This window comes from Lepisosteus oculatus, chromosome 24, assembly GCF_040954835.1.
Source record: "Lepisosteus oculatus isolate fLepOcu1 chromosome 24, fLepOcu1.hap2, whole genome shotgun sequence".
NCBI classification, from domain to species: Eukaryota; Metazoa; Chordata; class Actinopteri; order Semionotiformes; family Lepisosteidae; genus Lepisosteus; species Lepisosteus oculatus.
This window is the reverse complement of record NC_090719.1, coordinates 15359546-15386192: the sequence shown is the minus strand read 5'-3', so window position 1 is coordinate 15386192 and position 26647 is coordinate 15359546. Positions and strand designations below refer to the sequence as shown.

The window sequence follows — 26647 nt, the reverse complement described above, 5'->3', positions numbered from 1 at the left end:
ATGCATAAGGAAAACTTTGACATCTGTGATTAGAGGCATCACTGGCTTCTGTTTTTGTTAGCAAGCTGTTGTCCCCATGTCTGGACAGACTCAGACTTAAACACGTCCCAATAAAGCTATTGTTTATTATGTTAACATTTCATTCATTCACTATGTGGGTTACAGAAACAGGCAATACACTCAAAAAGGGAAACAAAACTCAGGGAGACAAAGCCCAACAAAAAAAATGCAGAAGCAGGAGTAATATAGTATCGAGATATCCCAGCACACCTGGCTTCGGCAGCTCGTCTCTATGGTCTGTTGGCAACACCCTCCTGTGAGCAAGAATTCAAACTGCAAGCAGGCGCCTCTCTGTTACTGAAAAGATTTAATGGAAAGCCTAAAGGAAAATATCGATGAAGGAAACATTTAGTTGGGGGTTTGCAGAAGACGGAGGCAAACCTCCAACCTAGAGCAAAGTAAATCGCGTTCCCCTGTATCTTTTTCAACAAGGTGACACTCGTAGTCACGGAGACCAAGAGTCCTACAGGCGCACCAATGGTGGGTTGGAACAGTTTGAAAGACCAGACCTTCACTCGCTACAAAACAACAACAATGACAACAGCAAAGAGGAAAAAAAAAAACATTTTTGGGGAGGGTCAACTTCAGTGTTTCCTTCAGTGTCTATTAATACCTTTAAGTTCAACATTTCACACAGACAAATAGGAGAGCAAGGAACACTCACAAAATCTGACATTGAACAAGCAGTTAATTCTGCACTGAGCCAAAATAAGCAGAAAAATGTTTATATACAAAGCGTAGTCATAAATAAAACGAATATGCCTTGAGTTTGTTTGCTCTGTTTCCTTATAGATGATTACATTCTTTCAGTTTCAATCCACCTGCATGTCATTTATAAATTGTTGCGTCAGGAGTTTTACGATCCTAGAATTCTTAAAGGTTTGGACAGAAGCAACTGCAACTGGTCCTCACATACAGAGTAACTCCCTGACTCTTTGTTAGTCACGTTCTCATTTTTCCATGTGATCCCCAGCCACTAAAAAAAATAAAAAAATAAAGAGACCGCCGTCAAGTTGTCCAAGTGAATGTGAACCTAAAAACCAACTAATAAAAGAGCACAAATACTTCAGCGCTAAATTCACAGATCTCATAGCTCTGAAAACCAAACATCAAACCAGCAGAAGCCAAGCTTTAGAAACTAACTCAAGATGGAGGACCTGTGGCACAGTCCAGCCATCCGCTGTAACTTCTAGGGCCTGTGAGAGATCGGAGGTGATCTGTACACCCCAATAACAGCACATGAGTTAAGGGGATCAGGTGTGAAGCCATACAGCATTTTTTTGCCTCCTGGAAAACACATAAATGTTGCAACATTTAATTATCTGAGATAGGAGAAACTCATTTTCAGGGGATTCAATCCAATTTCAAGGTTTTATCTTTAAAGAACACCTGTTGAGCACAATGGGGATGGTTTTATGTTGTTTTAGAAGGTGGAAAGATCTTTAGATTAGAATTCTGGTTCCACAGAACATTAACAGGTCAGAAAACTATATTAAGTAAAAAGGGAATTGTTCATCTTCTTTCTGGGCATAGTTATGCTTCATATATTAAATCAGTACAACAACAAAGAGGTCACACTGTAATGATCTCTGATAAAGTGCTGTATCCTGAAAAACTGAATATATTACGAAATTTAAAAATAAGCCACATGTAACTTACTTCTCTCTGCTTGGATTTGTATGAGAATCTGAGCAGTTTAGAGGGAAGATGATGGAGGCTGCTAAACCAGATAGTTCATACTCACTTGCTTTTGATGAACACAATGCAAAATAACTAAATTTGGTTCACCAATATAAGCATTAAATGTAATGCAAACTGTTAAATAAGAAAACCCTATATTTGGTGCCATCAATGTCAGAATCCCTGTGCCAGAGCAGGGAGAGAAACTAAATCAACCTCACATTTATGACAGCACTAGAGAATCTAGCCTCTTTGACCTAAAATAACGCTCATTCTTTCAGACTGTATTGGAACATCTAAAAACTGCACTATCGGTTACAGAATTAATGTATTCTGTCCCGTTCCTGAAAAGCTTCCGTTTCAGCAAAAACAGAAGCAGCAGCAAGATGATTCATCTCCTGTAAGTCAGATGAAATGGAAATGAAATGGAGAGCGTGTGTGAGCACTCAGCCTGTTCACTATATTCTTGGGACCAGCGGACATGGGCACCTCTGAGCTAATCTATTCGGAACCATCTTACGTCTGTTCTGTGTTTGCTTTTTGTGACTGTTCCCCTTTTGATCAATGGTTGTTGTTGCCAGTTTGTCTGGGTGTCCGTCTGTGGGTCCGTCTTTAGCTCAGCAGCTCCAGGTAGGTGACGGGAACTTTTCCTTTCTGATTCCCCCTCTCTCCGATCAGCCAGTCAGGGTCCATGCCTGGCACAGTGTACACCGTGATTAACTGGAAAAACAAACAAACAAGCTGCAGTTAAGACACCTGTGAAAGAAGCTGCTTTTCCAAAATTTCCACAATTGATCTAGTTAGCCACAAGAGATCACCTTTTAAACCTGAAAACAATTCTATTTCATTCTGAATATGAATTCTCCACTCTTTAAGCAGGTTGAATTGTGCAGCTGCCATCCTTTTCTGACATTCCAATAAGAAACAAATGTAAACACATCAGGCTGTAGTCTCATATTAGAACCACTGATGCGCCCCCTGGCGGCTGATATATTTCACATAAATGCTCTACATACATCCCGAACTGAAACACTCCCTGCCCACCCAATGCAAATACAGTACAGTTCAACACTACAAGATTCATCACTGCATGAGCTTCACACACTACAGAAATAAGCTATTAGTTAAATAGCTTTAGTCAATGTATATTAAAAGCTTATTTTAGTTGAGCCCAATTCCAAGCTTAAAATACAGACTCTGCAGTGCATTGACACCGATATCTATATTGAAAGGATTGCAGCCTGGCATCCTACAGTCTCTCGCCAAATGTCTAGCTCAGTTTAATTTGATGTTCCCTGAAGTTTTAATTATCCTCAAGAGCCTCCCACACATCTTGTTATTCAAAGACATGATGTTCTTTTTTCCCCTCAATATTTCCAATTAAGGGCATGAGCAGAATGTAGATTTAAGCCATCAAATACAATTAGACAAACCATTCTTTGCCTGTTTTGCCTCTTATTTATGGTGTTATCTTCCAATGAATTATTCTTTTCAAAGTTGAGAGCTCCATAGGTCTGTCTCCACTGGACTTGTGCTGTATTTTTAGATTGCCCTACCGGAAAAATACAGTTGTGCAAAACACCAGGAAAAGTTGTGCACAAGTTGCATTGCTTAGGACGTTACATGGTACTTTTCTAAAGCCAAAACTAAAATTAAACTGCAGTCAAACTGCCAAGATCTTGCACATCAAGACATAAAGGGAAACGTTCCCACACAAAAGCCACCTGGCAAGTGCCCTTCTCGTTTCATGTTCTTCAAACTCTACATCACTCACCTAACCAGCGCAGGGGCCTGCATCTCCTGCTGTGGAGGAGGAAACGTGTGTGTGGGCAGATTAATGTCACAGAGAGAAAGAGAAGCTGCAATAACACCCCAGAAAAACGGTCAGGAAAAATCGCACTGCTGTTCATTTCAAATTAAGCAGAATAAAGATGGACACAGCCGTCAGGCTGAAGAACAGGAAGTCATTTTCTGGTATGAAGCCTTGTGGGAAACCAAAGACTGCAGATGCCAGAACTGTAGCCCAGGAAGGAACAAAGTGATGGAGCTTCACAGGATAAGGTACCAACAGAGGACAACATGCAGCCCCTGGCTGAACTATCGGGAACCCGGCAGACTAATAAGCTGCACCTCTAAAAACAGAGCAGAAGCTCCTTCTTGACCTGCTCCTGCCTAGCTGAGGTAGCCTTCATATTCCTACTGTCTCTAGAAAAAGATCTAAAAGGAGCCGCTGCTAACATTCGGATTTTTGTTACTTTTGGAACGAGCCCAACGGGGCCTCGCTTCGGGGAAGCGGTTCACTTCATCAAGCGCGAGAAGACGGAAAGGTTCGGGACCCCGAGACATTCGGGCAAGCGCGGGGCGCTGAAAACCCCGGAGGGCACCGACCTCGTCGGCCAGCAGGGAGAGCTCGCTGGTGTCGGCCGCGTCGTAGTCGTACAGGACCTTGGCCTTGCGCGTGCCGGTCGCCGGGGGCTGCACCTCCTCGATCTTCAGCGAGTCGGCCTGCATGGCGCCGGCGGAGGCGCCACCCGGGGCGGGCGTCAAGGGGAGGGTGGCCGCAGCCGAGGGGGAGGCGCCCGCAGGCGCGGGGGGGGCGTTGGCATTGGGGAACCTGAGGGGGAGAGAGAGACAAGAAGCCTGAGGCCAGCGCACTGGGCAGCCCACTGGGCAGATGTGCTTTAAGGAACTGAAAAGCAGCACATTAAAAAAAAACAGTTATGTTCTACAGCTAGACTTTGAATTTAATCCTGAGCAGTGGTTGAAAAAGAGCTTCTCTGGGTTGAGACTTACACTGCATGCACTAGTCACACATTAAACCTTGAATATGAACAAAGTGTGCACGCAGCCCCTGGATGGCGCACTCAACATACTGTTCCTATGAAGCCGTGCTGATGACACTCCAGATTAATTACACATCAATTAACACATCAAAGCTCGAGACAGATAATAAGACCAGCCGGTTTACACTTCTGCTTTAGATTCCCAATGCAGACAAATCTGAACTTACACTTCTCCATTAGCACTGGGAGCACAAGGGAAGAGAGAAAGAAGCACTGTTAAAGACAGGAATTTAGCCAGCACTCAACAGCTCTGTGAGCTGTGGGTGACTGGCTTTCGACACAGTGTGGCGTTCACGCAGAAGAAACAGGAGCAGAGGGCCCTTAAAAAGCCCTTAGAGCTGTATCACCCTTTTTCTTCTTGGTAGTAGTGCCGCATTTTCCTGTGCAAGCTGGTGTGTGTGAATCGTTGGCCTACTATGAACTCGGACCTGTGTGTTAAATTCCAGTGGGACCTGGGCAAAGCTCGCTCTCTGAAGGAGGGGGATACCTTTCTAACGCGCTGCGCTGTCTGTCTCTATCAGTACACACCAGTGGACAGACCTCGTACATTGAAATTAACATTAAATTGCAGAATCAAGAGCAGCAAGAATGAGCAGTTTAAAACCCTCTCTGGCACACCTGTACATCTCCAGTATTAAATTAGACAGTTCATTCAGAAAGCTTCTAAAAGAAACATGCTAAGAATGGGGCACCAGCATAAAAAAACATAATTCCAAACACACTGTTGTATAGAGACGACGGGACGGGTTCTGAGCAGGTCTGCGCGGGAGGCCAGCAGCACTCACCTCCCCAGCTGCTTCTGCAGGTCCTGCATGTACTGCTGGCACTGGGCGTAGTAGGTGGCCTGTGCTTCTACAAACTCATGCAGGCAACGCAGGTGATGGACCTGGGAGACAAATTTGCACAAAGCTTTGCTCGTGGGAGTCCGTGCATGTTGTCAAAATGGATGACCTGGCTTCTTACAACAAAGACAGATTTCAGATGATCCCATGATGAAGATCTCATCCTGGGCGGCTGAGACCCCAAGGTAAATTAACTATTAGCATCGAAACAAGCTAGACAGAACTGCCGTTTTAATAATAATTGTTTACATTTATACAGCATGTTTCTGGACACTCCACTCAAAGTGCTTTACAGGTAATGGGGATCCATCACTATACTGGGGCATAAGGACCCACTGCAGGGTGAGCGCCCCCTGCTGGCCTCATTAACATCTCTTCCAGCAGCCGCCTTCGTTTTTCCCAGGAGGTCTGTTGAGTGCGATATTCTGCTTAGATCGACAGACGGGATTGTGGTCAGGGGTGTAAGTCTTTAGCATTTTCACTGGTGCACACTCAAGCACAAACTCCTGTCGGGTGTCCACACACCGCCAACGGATATTGGTAGAGAAATACTTCCTTCTCTTACTTGATCACCACCCACGATGAACACGCCAGCGTCACGCGTGACTTACATGTGTACTGCTGATGCCCTCCAGTAGCAGCCGTGTGACCTCCGCCTGGCGGTCAAACTCCGTCTGGGCGACCCGCAGTTCGTGCTCCGCCTGCAAGACAAGAGGAGTGCAGACCTAGCGGCTGGGCCCCGGAGCGCCAACAACAACAACACACGCCCGCGCACTCACACGCCCACACGCGCCAGGATGGCCTGGGAGAAACAGGCTGAGGGACCGCACGGTGAGACACAGGCCTGAATGAAGGCGTTGTAAGGAAATGAAACTAACACCTTCACACCGAGCTCTTCCACCTCCTCCAATGCTGGCCAAGCAATCACACATTCTGAGTAAAACCAGTTTAGTACGCATTTTTTTCCCCAAAATTAAAGATTACCTTTCCCGTTATCTAATTTAATCACCCTGCTCAGCTTTGTTTGATGCTAGTAACACAAAGTCTTTTGTCATCCTTGAAGATACACACTGCGCTGATGGTCGAGTTTTTCTCTGTAGAGATGACTAAGAAATATATTATCTGACCTTTCTTAGCTAATCCATATTATAGTAATTTAAGCAAACATTAAGGTTTCATTGTCTAGAAATGCAGGTCACACTGCAGAAACATAATTCAATCATTTCAGAATAGTTATATTTTAATGTAAAAAATTAATGCATAAAATCTTTGGTCAAAGTATTTCAACAATACAGGTTTTTTTATTACATCTACTAAAAATTACATTTACTTTAAAACATTAATTGATCAATTTACTTAAAACATTGATTTTAGTATTATAAGCCATAATATCAACAAAGAAAATCAATCAATTGAAATTCTATTACCTAAAATAATTAGCACATAGAAACTGTGTATTTTCAAGCTACAAAATTATCACCACCACGTATTTCAAACGCATTTTTATATGTTGTTCAGAACTTGACCCTGAACAAATATCTTCTGGAAAACATTAGTGATACATTATTCTTGAAAAACTTGTAACAAAATCTTCTGCTGCCTGATCTTCAACACTCCTAACCGTGAAATATGATTTGATATAAATACCAGGTTAATATCTAGATGATCACTGTATCTAAGCAAGAAATCTATATTTAGATGCTTGCTGCAAGTCTACACTAACGCTTCAAAATATAAGGGTGAAATGCCTAGCAGGCCTACAGTACAGGCTCAAGATTTGTATATATTATTGTATAATATTCTCTACTAACTCTGGAAATAAAATTCTAACTGCCATCAAATACTGTATAAAAACAATATATAGGCCTTGCAATTACTCCTGGTAGGAAAGATTTTGTGCGACCTCTGCAGGAGAGGCAGAAGCCTTTATGACTCTAAATCATAGCTTAATGGGAGGCTGCTGTGTAAGGCGTCTGAATCCAATAGTAAATGATCAATAGTCAATCGCAGCTGAAGCTGAACTCAGCTCCCTTTAGGTCACAAGTTTAACTGCAATAGTCATGTTCCCTCTAGACATCAGATGTATGAGGGACAAATCACACAATGCTTTTATTGGTCTCTTAAGACTGGAGTTCATTTTAGCTACAATTTGGGTTCTAAAATATTTTCTTGTTCTTTACTCTGCTTCCAAAACCTACACAAGGAACATTTTCTACTCAACCCTAATAAAATCTGACCTCTACAAATACCTTTCATGTTCCTTCATTCAGCTAGTTGAGAACAGTGTTTATGCGACACAGGGAGATGATATTAGATGCAATACATTCAGCACTGAACAAATCGAATTCAGAACTCTATAGCAAAAGTGCAGAGTCCAAAAGGGCAAAGCAAGCCAATTTGTTTTATTATTGACAGGCTGGCTGCATCAGATCACGGTCTAAGAATTACATTTAAATTAAGCAACTGAGGAAACTATCCTGATTCAGTGCTGTCCCCTTGTGATGGAAAACAAAAGTAATTCCATATTGTCCCTGCACCGTCACCCACTCCCCCTACCCCACCTCACACACATTCACAGTAAGTTATCATGATAATCATCGTCGCCGTGATTATGATGATGCGTCTTAAGATACTCACTTTGTCCACCTCCTCACTCCAGAGCTGCAAAGCCACACAGCAACAAGAGAGGTGATGAGTGTCGGGTTCTGGCAACAGTTCGGTCGTGATGACAGCACAATGGGATACGATTCGGCAGTCTTTCCCAATCCCTAATCCCCAATCCCCAATCCCCAATTCCCGTCTCGATCCCAGGAACCCAGTAACGACCTGGGCCCACAAAAAGGTGCAAGGCACCTCCTTACTTGGGGTTGTAATTGGTGCTTAGGGGGCACCCAGTTCCTAGAACCAATTGAAATGCTGGGACAGAAGAGAGCCACGGAGAACAGTGCAGGCTTTGAAATAAAACTGATGGTGATGTCTGGCAGGCAGATTCCTGGGGCTGGAGTTGGGAAACGCTGCCTCACAACAAGAAGAGCTGACACGCAGCTGAGTCTCTCTCTACAGAACCGCCAGCTTCTTGTGCTTCGTCACTGTACAGCGTTAGGTGGGAAAGTACTGTCGGCCACGACGCTCCGCACAGTTCACTGAAATGCTGGGTATTTGCAGACTAGGGACACTCTGCAGACAGAGCAGGAGGTTTTGATCCTGGATTCTGTACACAGATATCTGCCCTCCTCTGTGAATCCATAAAAGACTGCGTCCTTCCCCACGTAACTCAATCTTCAGAAGAGCAAATGATTAGAATCAAAGATATACAGAAGAAACAGGCCTACAGCATTGCGGCCTACAGTTTACCAGAGTTACGAAACAACAAAATGTCGAGTTTCACAGTACCAAAAACAAAAATAAACTAAAATATTTTGGAGGGTGTTAATACATATCTAAGATGTTTTCAAATTTACCTCTGAGGCCATAAATCAAGGAATAATGCCAGAAACTAAAACGGACAATGATTTTTCAAGAGTATGTTATATTTTTATAGCAAATCACGGGGAAAGTACAGTCATTCTAACCCTGTTTCATTTGGTCTCATTTTTAAAATACTTTCTTCCAGCAGGACGATCACAGCAAATATCAGCATTTCAGCTCTCTGTATGCAGTCTACTGCTAATGCATTCTGAACACTGATCAAAACCTATTGTTAAACAGGAAGAAATGACATGGCTTCTTTCTCCGACGTTACCCAGGAGCCTGTTCAGATATTCCTGCAGCACAAGGTTTTTTTCAGAATCAGCCGCAGAGTTTGGGAGAGAGACTCGGGCCGGTAGAACACCAAGCTGACTCACGCACATGCGCAGAGGGAAAACATGAGCAGAAGAGAAAAACACACTGATGCTCTTGTACAGTGTCTCAGATAAAACACCTGACATGGGTCCCAGCTGCCTGTGTGCTGCAATGCTTCCTAAGGTCACACCTCATCAGACAAAGGTCTGTGTCACAGATGGCTTACAAGCAGGACATCGCTGACATAATGTGAATGTTTCATTCTGCCATCTTCACCATGTTTTCCGCTCAAGGATCAAACAGCAGGATGTTGCAAAATAGTGTGGTGCTTCACCACGCGTTGCTACAGCTGTTCGAGGAGGACGCCTGTATGTTTGGTGCTTGTTGTCCACACTGGGACATATTTCCCAACTTGCAAGTTGCACCTTCAATGTGCTTCCCCTGAGCGCACTCTCATGTGGCTCCCACTGGTCTGGGGGAGCGTGCTTCACCGAGGGCGAGAGTGAGGTCAGGACAGACCGCCTGCTGAGCAAGCGCTGCTCAGCACGGCCACACTGTCGCCAGAACGACAGGCGCTTCACCGGCACTTTCGGAGAAGCAATGGTTTTTACTGCCCCACTACTGCTGCAGTTCTCCAAAAATCATTTCATTTTCAGGTTTGCCAGAGGGATTTGCTCCTGTCCCAAGAGTATTTAACATCGTGAACTGAGCGTCAGAGGAACATGTCTGAATACATTCGGCTGTACAGGGCCGTTAGCTGTTTTTTTTTTTAAACAGTAACTCAATCATTTTTTTCAGAGGGGTATAATTTTTGCTTCCTTGTTCTGGCTGCCCCATCCACAGCATTTGGAGAGATGATGGATGGGAAATAATGGAACAAAGAAACACCTTTTTAAAAAACTGACAAGGTCATTTCAAAGAAAAACGGCACTCTGTCAAGCTGAGAGAGACCAGAGCGCTGTGACTGGCCGTGAAGGATCAGCTGACTTCTCAAAAACAGCTCTGCAGCAGGACATGATGGCTACAGGCTCTTTAGGATCTTTTCAAGGGAAACTTTCTTTTGTTTTCCAGAGAAAAAGCCCACAACCACTGTAATAAGATCATGAGGAATGACTTGTAGTATGGCATCAGGACCATCCTGAAATACAATTTGTGTTGGCTGTAACTCTCATAATCTAGTATAAGATTAAAGGAACTGTCCTTTCCTTCAACTAATGGGGCTGCATGTCGGTGCTGCACAGCAGATGAAAAGACTACTTACATGAATTTGGTTCACATTCAAGACAGGACTTCACACCACACATCATGAGCTCATTCCAAACGTGAAAGTGGACTAAGATCAGGACCAAGAAGAAATGTGCTGTGATGTAGTTTCTTTAGATTCAAATGATTAATTTAACACGACACCCCCTGCAACCTCAAAGTATCTCATTATAAAATGAGAGGGGAAATAGGGAACGTGGAAGAACGTGATTCCGCAGTTTACAGAAAAAAAGTCTGCTGCTTATTAGTCTTGACAGCTCTCCTCCTAATGGTGTAAAACCTGAAATATTAATGGATGAAACATGAGAGTGTACAGACTGTTAGCAGAAGGGTCCTATTTCATGCTTGCACTACAAATATGACAATTCTGCAAATGTCACCAGCAGTGTTTAGCCTGTTTCTTTGGGCTATTTTATACTTCATCTCTGCAATCAGCTTTTGGAGCAGAATTTGTTTGAAGTCTTTGGGTAATTCACGTGTTTCGTGGTCAAAGAAAAGTATTAGGGAGTGCAGCTACAGAAATCTCGTGATAAATAATTCAGTTTGGGCTTGTATAAGTCCTACTAGGAACCTTATGAAAGGGACACGTGTGCTAAACTGATCAGTTGTATATTGATGTTCCAGGTTTAGAAATATTATGGCCAATATAAAGATTTCCTGCCATGCCATTTTTGTGGATAATGAAAGATATTGAACTTTATAATTACAACACAGGTGGAAAAAGGCATTCTTAGCCTGTCCTGTTAAATATTACACTACAATATGTTACATATTCAGAAACATCCATGTTTTTCCATTCAGCTGTATTCAGTGTAGGGAAGGAGATTTTAGTTTATGGAAGTGTCTACATAAGGAAATGGAAATGTCAGAAATATATGTAAATCATAGAAAAAGGCTACAAAGAACACAAACTGATACAATTATCGCAACATATCTGAATTCAACTAAACGTGCTTTCTGCCCTTAAATCTGAGACACTTGTAAAAAGAACATCAGAAAGAAATAAGAACAGGTTACAAAAAAGTATTTGAGTGATCTGATATTTTAAGCAAATGCAACCTTTAACCAACATTTAAAGTCTGTCCTGTACAAAACACACCTTACAGGCTCTTAGAGAGAAACAAGCGACATGGATTTTAAGGAATACTAAATACTAGTGCACATACTTCATCTCAGTAATTCATGCAAAGTTTGAGTATAGAGTATAAGTACAGAGTAGGTGTTTCTGAGTGTGAAAATCTTTCTGCTGAGGAGACAACTGCTATTAAGAAATCCAGCCATTTTCTATCTGCTTCTTCCAACTCAAGGTCACGGGGAAGCTGGAGTCTGTCCCAGCAAAGCAGGACACCCTGGACAGGACACTAGTCCACTGCAGGGCAGATGGATACATGCACACACAACTGGGACAATTGTCCCAGAGGCCAATTGACCTACCAGCAGATTTCTGGACTGTGGGAACCCACACAAACACTGGGAGGACATAAAAACTCCATGCAGGTGGCACCCCAAGACTATTAGGAGACGAAAGCTTGAATTTAATTTTTTTTTCCTATACAATTGCTTATGTGGTACAGTTTTACATTCAAATCTGAGACATGCCGTGATATTTTCAAACTAAAATACTTGATTTGAAATGTAATGACCCATTTATCTATTTTTGTATTGTGCAGCACTAAGGGATAAGCTTATTAATATTCATCATCACAACAAAAGCTTTGTATCTGCTTTACTATAATGGATAACTGCTACCTATTTATTAGAAACAGCGAACAAAAGGAAACTAAGATGCCAAACCGAATGCCTACCAGTCTCTCTCTTTTAATGTCAGAAAATTTTAAAAAGACTTACTATAGTCATCTTTTCAGATATCAAACTCTAAAACTCCTTTGCAGTTTTAAATCCTTTTTTGCAATGAAAAAAACAAAGCTTTTTTATATGCATAAATCGAAAGCTCAGTATTAGACTGAGTAGAATCCAGAATGAATATTCCCCTTTGCTTACAGAAATGAGCACTTATACACTGCACACAGTGTTACAACACCCACCACAAGACAAATTCATGGACAGAGGACATATTAAACAATACAATATCAGAAGCTGGCAGATGGGGAAAGAAAAAAGGCCTCAAAAACCATTTTAAATGTTGGCAAAATGTTGTGGTTTTTCAAAATCAAATAACAAGCCAATTGTTTGCACTCAAAGATAAGGCGTAGAGAAAGGAAGGTCTGAATCATTGTTGCAGAATCGGATTTAAGGATTCGTAAAAGGGGCTTGGAAAAACTACAGGGCAAGGCACACAAAAAGCAAAGAAGGGAATTCCAAACAGCATTGCGTTAAAAGGTTCAATGTCCTTAAATAATCCGATCAGAATGAGCAGCAGGCTGGAGAGCGAATTGCCGATCAGCAGCCAGCGCTGTAGTGCCGCCGAAAGGAATATTGCCATTGGTTCTCCATTGTATTGTCTCAATCAGTGTGCAAGCAAAGGAGAATCTCGCAGCAAAGCCGGACTTCACACGCCGATCTAACTGCAAGGTGAGAGCAATGAGAGACGGGTGTGGTGTCGCTCTGGGCAGCCGGCTGCTTGTTTCAGTCTTCAAGCAGCCAGCTGCTCTAGGCCATGTGCTGCTCCAGGAGCTTCCTCAGTGGAAGGCCAAAGACTGCACATGAGACCTCATTCAGCCTTTTCAACATTTCTACAGAGCATAGCCTGCTGAGCAACAGTTGTGAACATCTGTAGCCCTTGCAGTTACATAATAAATGAAAATCTGGGTGGATCTGAGGATACTTTCTGGAGGAACAGACATCTGAGCTCAATTCCTGCATAACACACAAAATGTCGCAAGTATTAGGTTCTTTAGTCAACCGCCTGTCACCCTCTTGTAAAGAAAAACCCAGAGCCACTGGTCACAAATGACAGGACGCTTCAGACAGAGACAAGCCCTCCCTCTCTTGCGAAATGTTGAAACTGCATCATGACTCACAGCAGGCGAAAGGCTGTGGATGTTTTGGAGGAGTAAACTGGCGTCTGTGTAAAAGTATCTGTGTGTGTGGGAGTGTTTGTGTGTGTGTTCTACCACCCCAGCTTAAACACTCTACTGCACCACAGACAAGACAGTCTGAAACGGAAACTCAGAATTGCTCTTCTATAAAAAAAAAAAAGGTAGACAGGGCAATTCTGAAACAGTCCTCTGATCACTGGAGGCTAGGACATTCCAAGGAAGAGTTCCTTTTTAAAAGTACAATTAATGCACAAACGGAGTGATTATGTCTTTCCAGGGGAGTAAGATGACTTTGATAGCAATGCTCATCCCAGATTTCTCATCTTGCTTAGAAAGCTCAGCAGTCTGCGTCAAGGAATGAGAATCGAGCGCAGGGGAAAATTTAAGTGGGGCTGGTATCGTGTCCAAAGGCATGTGTTCAGAAGGTATGAGGTGCTGCCGAGAGCAAGCAGGTGCGAGATGTGTGATCGCGTCGGTAGGAGCGGATGGGCGAGTGTGTGCATTTCGTGGACGCCTTACCGCAGATGCGCTGGCAGACAGAACGTAATTACGAGGCCTAGTCTCCTGAAAATCGGGCATGGCCTACAGGCAGGAACAGAGTTTACACACAAGTCATGCAAAAACACAAACACTGTTCAGAAACGGGTCAATGAAATCTTTTCAGCTGTGGAATGGCTTCTGATTGCCCCCAGTGCACAGGCTTCACTGGAGTGAGCTGAGGAGGGGACAGCACAACCTTCAGCCTTTGACCTTTGACCTCTAAACGTATCCTCACTGGGTCAGGGGGACGTGAACATGGAAGCAGCTCTTAATACTGTACCTTGACAACCATGGGCACCACAGAACACTGATGAGAAACTATACCGTTACCCACCTCACATTAGCAGTTGAGCTGGTAACTAGTAACGTATGTAGACTCGACTGTAATCATTTCGGCCTAAGTCCTAACCCATTGTCAGTATATTTAAGAAAAAAAAATTAAAGTGTGGTTTGGATTTACGACTTTATGTGTTGCACAATCACATAACCTGAGGCTTAAGCTAAAACAGTTTAGGACGATTATACATTGAATGCATCACCTAGAAAATGAAATTCATTTCACATGGGGTTTTTGCATTTTTAACATGGGGTGAACAGAGGCAATCCTGAGGTATCTAACAAAGCTCAGGATGAGTACAATTACTGTTATCCAGGCTGGAATGTAACGATTCTAAACTACATTGACTACAATTACTTTCAGTGCAGATAAATTTGATTGCAAGTCGATCATTTCATACTGTTACAAAAATCATGCAAGAGGCATTTCCCTCTATATAAATGTGTGATTTTCCTGACGTTGTGACTGTCACAATGGAGATCTTGTCATTCCAATTTTAGAATACAGATCTCAACCTTGATGGTCTTTGTCGGTCTCCTACTGTGACAATTAACGGGTGACCTTCATCAAACAGTTTATGACGTTTATGAACTGTTTTTCAAAGAACAATGAAAGTACAAGTCTGAATGGAACAGGACCCTCATTTATTGAGGAATACCTTATTTCTATATTTTAGCACTACCACCTTGAACATTAAAACAAAATCACAGCTACTACTCAAATCGATCATCCCCATCTCCTACCAGTATTTAGACAAGTCCTATTATTAAGCACGCGCAAGCATTAAGTGCATGCTGTGAGCTTTTCCAAAGCAATTAAACTGAAACAAGATATCCCTTTAATCGACACCAGAGGGTGATGTTCCAATCAGCCAGGTCCTACATTACATTATGCTGTTGTCCGGGGTACCAAAATAAATTCAGAATTTTTATTTTCATTTTTCCAATGGCTTTCATTTCCTTATTGGCGCAATATTTTTTCGCAACACAGTCAGCGAGGTTGGACATGCACTGGGGCAGCTGAAAAACTAAATTCTATAATGGCGCACAGTAATTCTGATGTTAAGGCAATGTGTCCTTTCGTTATTAAAAAACCGGCGCATCTTTTAAGTGATCCAATAGAGAGTTTCTATTTGGAAAGATTCAGTATAGCTAATTGTTTGAAATGCGCACACAATCTCTCCACGCAATTACCCATGAAGACCAGCCTATTTTGCCCCCTGTTTTAACATGACCTTGATAGACAACATAATGTAACACATGACCCATCTGTCATCAACCACAAATGCATGAGGGCTACAGGGTTCACTTTTAATGCTTTGCTTTGGGTTAAGCTAGTTTTGAGTGCTTTATTAAAAAAAAAATAGAAATCATTTTACCCCTGCGTTTTAGGCAGCACTCACCATGCATGTTTTAAAGGTCAGGTTTAACTGTAATCCAAACAGGACAGCTCACAATGACTCAAAAGGATGAGTAAACTCACAGCACTATTGTACTAGGTAATCCCACTGCCCTGATGCAGTGGCTGAGAGTTTGGGTCTGGCTTCACTGCAGCCTCTAGACTAAAGGAAGTAGAGCTGGATTAGGAACAAGTCAGATATTTAAACGTGACCTTTAAAATGACAAGAAAAACACTGGATGCTAGATGTCACAGACTCTTCATAAACCAGATGTGCCTGTTTTGCTGGTATGTGATCTATGATTTTATACAACACCAGACTGGACAGGTATGGTGGAGCAAAATAGCATTTTCTGTTACTCTCAGAGAATTGCAGAATTGTAAAAGAGCCCCCTGGTCTACCTCTTAGTCACCTGTTGCCAATTGAAATCACACTACATACACAACACTACATCAAGATCTAATTAAAAGCTCTTCTGTAGTGGAGTACAAACTGAAATTAATAGCTGTCAGGCATTAATAACACATTCATGTGCTGTTATTTTGACCAGCAGGAGTGACTCAAAGGATAAACAGTCTTTCCTTCACCTTCCTGCTCCACTATACCTTATGATGAAAGTTTTGCTGCAAACATTTAATTCTAAAATGAATGATTCATATTTTCAAGCACCCTTTTTTAGCATCAAATGCAATCTTAATAGGAACTGTCAAAACAAAGATTAAGCTAGGAACAATTCAGTTTTGGGGATGGTGATTGAATTGAAAAGGAAGGGAATGAATCTGGCTTCAGACAAGAACAAGGGGAGAATTCTGGAGCTAGGTCTTTCAAAAAAAGGTGAAAATATGAACACAGCAACACAATGCACACAGCAATACTCACTTCTCCCTCACACTGTGCAAATTACAACAGAAAAACATGTTAGTACAGAATCAGTATGGTGCTCTGGTTCAGATGAAGACTAATGAAACAACTGAGAAAGACGATGGACTTGGGAGGCAAGATCTGTGTTGACAGTAGTCCAATTCCATTAATACAGACGAGCCTCCTCTTTTCTGTAAACCAGGGTTTACCAAACCTGGTGCTCATGACTTTAGTGTCGGATTTTTTTCCCACGTGAACCCTCAGACTCCTCATTGCACTTATAAATCCAGTTACTCCGAAGTTTAATTATTTTCTTTTTTTTTCCCCCCATTATTTGTAGGTCTCAAGTTAACATATATATGTTAATACTAACTCAACAGAACTGAAAACAAAGAATTCAAAGAATAAAAACTTGTGTTTTTCCATATACTGTTCTATTGTGGTCTCATTCTTTCAAAAAAGTTGAAGGTTTGTTATTTATGGTAGCTCTTTTTAAAGTCCCATATACAGCTCAACCCTCCGACCACCGTCAGAATCGTACTGGATTCAAGTATAGGCTTTCTTCCACTGAACCCCAATGGAGAATAATGTCTCTGTGAGGCTCAGGGTCCCTTTGGTTGTGGCATATTAAAGTATTAAAGACAAGCCATGCTGAAGAAACAGTTAGTTCCAACAAAAAAGTAAAAGGTTACATTCTATCTGCTGCTATAATTCGGGGCTATTTGTGCCAACATTTTCAACATTTTCAGACTGACTTGCATCAACCAAAAAGCTGGACATTTGCCCCATTAGAAAGCTAGTCAGCTAGCAAGCTGGTGAACAAAAAAAAAACAGCTACACCGTCACAATACTGGCAAGGTGTGGCATTGTCAGACTGCAAGCTCAGTTTCTGCTGAAGAAGACAAGGCAGTATTAACTGAAGCCTCACCATATCCTTTTCCAGATTTACCTGTAACACACTACCCACCTGAACTACACACTTTATCTGCAGATCCTCTGATCTCTCTCTCTCTCGCATACTGTAAACCCTTATCACCTGCAGAGCCCTTCTCAACACTACACTACGCCTAAATAACACTGTTGGACTACCACTGCAGCCAATAAGGTGCGAGATTAAAAATACATCTTAATAGCAAGCATACAGTATGGCAGGTATTAAAAATACATCTTAATAGCAAGCATACAGTATGGCAGGTCAGAGATTGAGATTTTTAATCTCGCCTTACTGTATGCTTGCTATTAAGATGTATTTTTAATACCTGCCATACTGTATGCTTGCTATTAAGATGTATTTTTAATCTCGCACTTTACTGGCTGCAGTCGTAGTGCAGATTATCTTGGTTGTTAAGCCTGCTGCATAAGCTTCATGCTGGAGCCTTCGGTGCCTTTGAGGGCACTCAGTATAGGGAATTGTTCAATTACGCTGCACTATCACTTAATAAGGTTCCATAAAATACAATTCGACTGTTAAAGTATCATCATTTTTGAATTAGTCAGATAAATAACCGATTTAAAATATATAAAGCCTGGTTTAAAGTGCACAGCCTCCTAAAAAAAAAAACAAAAAAAAAACAAATCAATGCTTGTAATTTTCTGTATTATCAAATGGTTGTGTATCCCCATCTGTGAGAACAGAATTTTCCACTTTATTCCATTTAATGCGTCTAGATATAATCGCTTGCGTTTCCAGCCTGAAAGTGTTAACGGAGCAGTTTTTAAGCTATTTCAAGTCTGTCTTGTTGTGCGCTTTCCGAAGCAGCACGCATGTCTTTGTGCTTCTCTGTTGCTCCCTCAACTCAATAGTTACTATGATATTGAAAGTTCCATAAACAAAAACACTAATGTGAAGAAATTACTCCGGGGACATTAAACCAGTGATGCAGTTTCAAGTAAAGTCCTGCTCTGGGCATCTGTAGGAGAGTTTTAGGGATTAATCAAAAACAAATCCCACAGCCCTAATCAAACACTACAATATAACCTACTGTCACAAATAGCACAGACTGTAGACATCATCCCGAGACATGTTAGCCTGGGACCATGAAGAGGCATAGTAGGTAGGGCAGGTAGTCTGCTAAGGTAGGAAGGAAAGGGGGAGGTGTTTTGCCAGCAAACATTACTGCAAAGTGCAAAGTGAGTGCGAGAAAAAAAGATCTACTGTATAGGAACTTGATCAGCTGTTTAGTGAAACCTTAGCTAGAAGACATTACAATCCAAAGTGAGTCACAGCTCCAGTGTACATTTTTCCATCTTGCAATCCCCAACAGGGACTCCTCGCATGCACTTGCAGGACCTACTTCGCTTTTACTGATCTCTCAGCTAGCGTGGCGTCTCAGCTGAAAGAGCAACAGAGAACCCACTGGAAGGCAGTGGAACGACTGTCAAAGCTTTCCAGTCCAGCCTGAAACCCTCTCCCTTCCTGAAAGCAGCCGGGGGGGGACAGAAGGTGCAGATCTGCTGACAATGTAGCTATTGAGACGTTAAGCGAGATTAATTTTCTTTTGTCCATTTTAACATGGGATCTGGAAAACGAACCCGATTGAGAAAGTGAAGCACCCTGTTCTGCATGGAGACAGAAGGCTTTGAATGTCATCCCTGGAGTAGGATGTGCAAGGAGCATGAAATGGAAGAGCAGGGAAACGTGGGAATTCACGTCCGCTGTGAGAAGGGTAGAAGGACAGAGCGTGGGCTCACCGCCACTTTGGCCTCTGCTGCCTTGGCTTTCTTTAGCCGGGCTTTGCAGGCGTCCAGATCCAGCCTGCGGTTCTGAAGGACACGTCTCTCCTTCTGCAGGAGAGAAAAAGGACAGGAACAGGGGAATACCAGGGGATTGGCTTTGTTACTCGGATTCAGACCAAAAAAAAAAAAAAGAAAACACAGAAAACTGAATTATTTTTAAACTTGGGTAAAAGTGCTGGCTAGCAAACTGCTCTGCTCTTTCTGCATCTGATGGACAGGCTGCCACCATCGCAGTTCTGCTCTCAAATTGCACTGCAGAACGCAGCCCGTCTGCGACGGTGGTGCGTCAGGCTGAGCGCCGGTCCTGTGGCTTTCCTCCGAGCAACGCAGCAATACAGAACAAGAAACCGATACATTTGCTTTGCATTTTTCTGGTTGCCATTTACTATTTTAATCAAATAAAACAATGCACTGAGGAGGCTAGTATATCCAAACCTCAAATAAGACAATCCAGTCCACATTAGGAAGCTTGTCTTATATGAACCGAATGTTAATCCCTTTGGTTAGCAGTTAGATCAGAAAACTAAAGCAATTTTGTCCAGGACATTGCTTTTTTTTTTTTTTTTTTTTTATGCGGATAGAAAGGCTTAATATTTTTGTCCGTTCTCCATGAACAGGCTGCAACGAGACACGACAGCCATGGGGGGCTCCCTGGATGTGCGGATCTGCAGGACCAGCAGCTGCACAAGCAACATTGGGGTCACGCGCCCACACTCACAGAAATGGTCCTCCAGTCCCCCTCCAGGAAGTTCCTGAGTGGGGTGAGGAAGCTGATGGAGGTCGCCTGCATGAACTCGCGCTCCGCACCGCCCAGGCGCCGCTGGCTCTCCCCCACCTTGATCAGGGTGCTTCCTGCAAGAGAGCAACGAGCAAAGAGGCCGCTCACTCAGCCCGCCAACGATGGGCCTTCAAGGCCTGGCAGCCCAGTGCAAAGACAAAATACAGCAACCCCTCAAGGCATGCTAAAACACAAATCGATCAACGTATAGCTGAACACCAGAACCCAGAGGGCCGGTGTGCCTGCAGGTGTTGAAGGGACTCTGTAAAAGCAGCAGCTCCTGAAGAGCAGGGAGAAGCTCTTCAGTTGACGGTTTAGCCCGTTAGCAGCAGAGCTGGAATGAACACCTGCAGGATCAGGACTGGACCCCCCTGCACAAACGATTCGGTTACAGACAGCTTTGCCAACACTGGGTCACGCAGTCACCACTTGCGAAACGAGGGAAAAGGGAAACATTTTATGCATGTCAGACGCTCACACAATCTGCAGGGAGACACTTTAAATCCCGCCTCTCCCCGGTGGGATAAAGGCATTATTAATCCATTCTGCTCAACTGCGAGATCGGGGAATGTACAGCCTCTGGAATTAATCATGTTACATCTACACATCAAATTAAAAAATAAACAAACAAGAGTCGTGCTAATGCAAAGCAGACATTTCATGCCACGTCTGTTAAATTATACAGTATATCCTCCAGCCAGGGCTCATCAGCTTCCCAGTATATGAGTTAGGGGCTCACTTTTATATACATTACATCCCACTATAAGAGTTTCTACAACGTCTTGACTAGAGCACAAGTAATTCATCAGGTTTCTTCCCACATTTGGGCTGCGCTGATAAATAATTCAAGAACAATCTAAGCTTCCTTTAAAAACAAATTCAGGAATACCACAAGCACCTGGGGACCGGTGAGCTAAGTGAAGTCATTCCCCTTTTAAAGTGGAACTGCAAGGCTATTTTTTTATTTAAGAGTGAGAAAGAATCCGAATTGATGAGGGCATTTCAAACCACAATGAAAGTAAAATGTACACAGTAACTTATAAAACCTCCAATTTACATCACAAAACAGACTCAATTTCCAAGTGCATGCAACACCTTGTTCCAGGGGGAAACTGGAGCACCTAGAGGTCACACACCCAAACACAGGGAGAACAGACAAACTCCAGGGCCAGAATCGAACGCAGGGCCCTAATGTCCCACCCACACAGGATCCATCACCACTGACAGGAAGAGTCTCTTTGAGACAAGACTCTTCAGCTACTTTCAAGACAAAAAGAGAACAAGCAACGCTAACAAAAGGCCATTCAGTCAATCACATTGGATTGCTGGTGGCTTATGAAGAAGATCTCATCCAGCTCTTCCCCATGACCCCAGGTTTTCAAAAAACAGGGCCATTGTTTTTTTAAAATGAACGAAGGTCAGACATGTGGCTGTCATGAGGCTATTTCTAGCGCATCATAATAATAAAAAACCCTGTTTTTTCCTGCCTTCAATAAGATCGATTCCTGCAGGCTGCACAACTCTGGCTTTAACTACCAGAATGTTCACAGCGCGCTGCAATCAATTATTTACAACTTGAGCAGCAAAGTGGAACGGTGATGTAATGTCTTTCCCCAGCCTGCCCAGCACTTACTCTACAGTCATGAAGGATAATGTCATTGAAAAACAGGCATACCTAGAACAGCACTGTACCGGGCAAGGAACAAGGAGGCTCTTGTGAGAGTAATGCTTCCGAGACTGAAGAGAAGGACGTATAAATCACACACCACAAGCGCTACAAATAATCATGAGCATTCCCATCACATGAGAATTTATTTGATTAAATTCAATTTCTCGTTCTTAGGCTGATCCCCAGCTCCAGAGCAATCTACTCTATTAGCTAATTATCTTCAGGACTATTGCGAAAGGAGCTGTTCAAGCGCCAGCCTGCATGCGTCACTCTCCCCTGAAAGGCATTCCGCGCCTCAGGGGGGAACGGCCGGGATGAGGGATGGATTCCTCTGGATAACGGGATCGAACCGCTGCTGTGCCTCTCGCCCAGGGCGGGCAAAACAGGGACCCCAAAACATGCCTGAGTGGGACTAAGGTTCGACGAAGGTTTTCTAACGGAGGCCTTACTGTTCCATTATACAAGCTTACATAATCATTCTTGATTTAAATTCTGCGCTTTTGGCTTTGAAGCCTAAGATTTTGCTGGCATTTATTATTTTTTCATGATTAATTCCCCACAATTTCTAGAAGATGGAAATGATGTGTAAACATACAGTACAACCCTTTTTAAAAAGTCTCTTTTATAAATAGCTTCTTCTAGCTCCGTGTATCCCTTTATGCATCTGTAGTTAGGTTTTGGTACCTGCATGCAAAACCCTACACTTGTCAACATTAAACATCTGGCTGGTGCTTGCAGTCTTGAATCTTACATACATTTTTTTTTAATTTTATGTGCCGCGGTGTTTTCTAATCCTACTAATGTAGTGCTTTCACCTAGAAACAGTACCGGTAAACAAGATACAGCAAACCAGGTAGAGCAGTGGTCCCAGTATAGCTGCCTGTGGGAACTCCACAAACTACGTCACCTCCAGTCTGAGCATCCCCCATCATTATTTATTATGGCCATTATATACAGTATTAACCACCTCTCAACCCAAACACCCTGCATCACATGAAAAAAGAGTGACCAACGAATGAACTCAGTTTTCTGTAGACATCTCTATCGCACAACACAACGATGGCCAAGATGAACCAAAGGTTACACATAGAACCCTGCTGTTCTTCCGTGCCAGTAGATCACAGCACACAACAGCATGACAATGGTGAGAAGGGGGTGAAGGTCAGAGTTTAGTACCGAATAAACAGGGATGTGACTAAAGAAGTGGTTTATTAATCACACACACTGAGTTGTCCTGCTACATACCTCAAGTGCGAGGGGTAATCATTTTAACAGCCCAGCTAGTAACAGGTCAAATAACTCTGCTTCTTAGGGAACGTGTGCTGAGAATATTTCAGTCATGACAAGCCATATATACACACTAATAAATGCTCTTGCTTTGCATTGCATCTTGCCTAAGCAGTTACTGCAATTTAGAGTGTAGAAAAAAAACTCTTTCCTGGTTAATTAAATTAATTTGAAATGCTGAAAACCAAAGCATCCTTCAGTCGTGACTTTCAATACAACTAGGTTTGAGCCACAAGGATCCCGGTTTTTTAGCATCCCAAATCTAAATTATTAACAGAGAACCAAGAGCCAAAACCGAAGCCCAGAGACAAGACCTAACAAAAAAAGCAGTCTCCGAAGATGGATGCCTCCCCAAAGTAACTCCACTCTCCACAGAAGACAAAGCTTGGACCGAAACACAGTGAGCTGCTGAGCCACAAATGAACAAAGGAAACACGGTGTCTGCAGGCAATGTTTTTCTGGAAATAAAACAAAGAACAAAAACATTCTGCGGTTAGTAAAACCTATTTCCCAATACAAACCACACCATCTGTTTATTGTGCGTATAATCAAATACACTTCCTAAAAATACTCTTCTCTGATAAGGGATAAGAACACACGGAGGAATGGGCAGAGCCCAATTAATAATGCTATTGTGGGTGTTGTTGCGATTCTCCACTTTTAAAAGGAGAAAGGAACACAATGTAATGGGCTAGGAGTACAGCAACCTCCTGTGACATATAAAGCCCTTTAACCTTTCTCTAACCACTAGACAAGCCTTCCTTTTCCATAAAGGTGAAGAAGGCCTTCAAAACAGCTGTTAAAAATCGCTAGGCTGTGCCGTCTCCCTTAGCGAGAGCCTTTATTAGGACAAGTGCCCATCCAGACATTGTTGGAAGGAGTGGAGTGGATCTCTGTGCCTGCCACCATTCATTAAAAAGCACTTCAAATATTGAAAGCCCACTTATTCCTGTAGATTTCATCTGTCATTTGAGAAATGTTTCCTAGGGAAAAATCATTTTAAAAAAGGTGGTCACCAGTAAAAGCCGATTTAAATTGCACTCAAGGTTCTGTGGGATTGCGATTAAGAGAGAAGAAAAAAAGGCTAGAAATAAAAGAAAAACATGAAATGCGATTCATTTCATTAAGCCCAAGACAAAAACCGAGACTGAAACGAATGATAACCAAAGGGCAAAGACAAATTCATTTCACTTTCCTGTGAGAAGCTGCCATCAGGTCACAAGCCTGGAATGAGGTATTAATGACCGATTTAAAACAAGCCTTCGTCTGCGGCGTGACTCTTTAAGCAACTGTAAAGAGTCCACAGCGAGAAGCGTGAAGTTCTGCGCTGTTGTCTGTGGTCTTCGCACTCCTGCTGGAAGCCCAGTGGCTGAACTAGACAACTGGCACCACCTTCCAACACTTTTCCCACGCCCACCTGTACGGACAGCATCTACAGACTCATCCGTGCTTTCATTAGTTCTGCCGTCTTGCAGTATTTTTCCTATTGTATAAATTATAGTTGATTTGCAAAGTTCTTTGTCATACCACCCTGCACTAAGTACAGTATATAACTCTAAAGCATTTAGTCTATTACAGCCCAGTGATCGTTCTGAAGGAGCATCACCTTGGACAAAGATGCTGATTAAATGAATAACAAGAGACAAGTACAGGGAACTGAACACACCACGTCCTTCACAGATGATTTCTGTCAATCAGAACAGCTCAGGTTTGTACGAATGGCTGAACTCGCACTGCAGCCTCAGAAAAATCCTTCCTTATCTCGGTCATCACATGTTAATCCTGACTTCAGAGGTCTTCAGTTGAACACAAGATGAAACAAGAATTGGGCATTTTAGCAAAATAACACCACAAAGTGCCTCTCTCGCCACCTCTGTCACTGCCTAGGCTGTGCGACGCAGTGGCTGCTGCTGCTCACAGGAGTCCTGCTGAGAGCTGCAGTGTGTGGGAGAGGCACTGTGCTTGCTTGTCATAAACAGCCTGACAGCCTGCCCGCTTCCACACAGCACAGGGAGAACCGGTTGGCACAGAAATAAAACGGCTAAGGTTTCAGGATTACCAAGATCTGTAACTGATGTTTTAATGGAGGCACCACCGTTCATATCTTGTTAAAGTGTCTTGCCTCAGCTCAAAGTGGTTTTAATTGATTTTGCCATGACAAAACCTCCTTTTACAGACAAGAGTTTGAAAATGTCTGCGATACTTTAGCACTGCTAAATAGCAGAAGACTACGTGTTGTCCATGTTGGCACCTGTGCATCCAGCCACCTGAAACCACATCGTCTTCAGAGCACCAAGTGGGGAAGCACATTTGGACGGTAGATCAACAAGAGAACAAACAGGATCATAACCAACAGGCCACGTCATCTATGGGGATGGGGGTGGAGAGGTTAGCGTTGCTGCCTTGCACTGGGTTCGATTCCTGGGCTGCTGTCTGTGTGGACTTTTAAATGTTCTCCCCGTGCTCACATGGGTATCCACCACGTGCTCTGGATTCCTCCCACAGTCCAAGTACATTCTGGTACATTTGGCTTTGGAAAAATTGGCCCAGGTGCGAGTGTGTGTGTGTGATGGACTGGTGGTACCCTGCCTTGCACCCGTGGCTTGCTGGGATGGGACAGGCTCCGGCTCGCCTGCGACCCCCAACTGGATGAAGCAGCTAGAGAACGGAAGGGCAGAGGGATGGATGGAATTCCAACACAAGTGGTTTTGGCTGTAGTAGATTGATTTTTCTCTCCCCTAAAAGTTCCATCACCCTCAGGGGAAAAAAAGGAGACAGCTTTTGCAAACAACTCGGTTGAAGAGACCAGAGCACATGGGCTATCGATTCTCTAGAGCCGCCTTTCCGCTCTCTGCTTTTGTGAAGGAAAAAAAGACATTGATTTCCTGGCATGATGGATGGAGGAGAGGCAGTAGGGTCACGAGTGGGAAAAACAGCTCTGAGCCTCGTCAAACCCCCACTGAAGAGGGGGGACTCCTGCCAGGGCCCGACGGCCTCGGCACCGCCCGTCTAAAAATCAGGCAAGCAACACCGAGACGGAACAACACTGGCTGGAGTCCGGCAAAAGAATTGTACGGACCTGCCAGGACAAAAGCATGGAAACAAGAGATGGAGCGAGATCGAAACATCTGCTTTTCCTCTCGTGAAAGAAAACAGCTTTGCGTCTCATTCTTATATTCCTTTACCATTAAAGCAAGCGAGCGACAGAACATCACAAAACAAACCAAATGTAATGCTAATAACACGTGGAGTGGCTAGTGCAAATATTTAAATTTACAGCAGAGTGCGTAGGAGGGGGGCCCTATTTTGCCTTGTTATTGTAGGCCCGTTAAATCTCTGCTTTGGCAAATGCTCTACAGCAGCAGAAGCTCATTGGAAAGGAGAGGTCAAAGACCCACTGGGAGTCCAGATGGCAGAGGAGTGGGAGAGAGAGGCGCACAAAAGAGCGAGCTGGGTAATTTACAGAATCCTGAGTGATCGCAATTTTCTCACTTAGAGGGAGAAGAAACTGCTGCACTTGGCCAACAAGGAACATCAAGACTACCGAAGCATATAGTTTAGTAAAAATCA

The 26647-nt window shown here is 43.1% G+C and overlaps 1 protein-coding gene across 11 annotated transcripts in view; it reads right to left on the bottom strand.

The window, feature by feature from the left end:
• Positions 1-105: 105 nt before the first annotated feature.
• The window catches only part of LOC102696016 (SH3 domain containing GRB2 like, endophilin B2), a 41384-nt gene continuing 14842 nt past the window's right edge, over positions 106-26647 (bottom strand). For 2 of the 11 annotated variants that reach the window (XM_069183331.1, XM_069183332.1), the window contains 10 exons: positions 20062-20195; positions 19299-19391; positions 16626-16637; positions 13990-14052; positions 8063-8086; positions 6037-6126; positions 5369-5469; positions 4751-4765; positions 4129-4354; positions 106-2460 (listed from right to left, as the gene is read on the bottom strand). In XM_069183331.1, the coding sequence (XP_069039432.1) occupies positions 2353-2460; positions 4129-4354; positions 4751-4765; positions 5369-5469; positions 6037-6126; positions 8063-8086; positions 13990-14052; positions 16626-16637; positions 19299-19391; positions 20062-20195 (866 nt within the window). In that variant the 3' untranslated portion in view covers positions 106-2352. The remainder of the gene's footprint in view (positions 2461-4128; positions 4355-4750; positions 4766-5368; positions 5470-6036; positions 6127-8062; positions 8087-13989; positions 14053-16625; positions 16638-19298; positions 19392-20061; positions 20196-26647) is intronic. The other 9 variants (XM_069183333.1, XM_069183335.1, XM_069183337.1 and 6 more) reach the window with 6 other exon arrangements.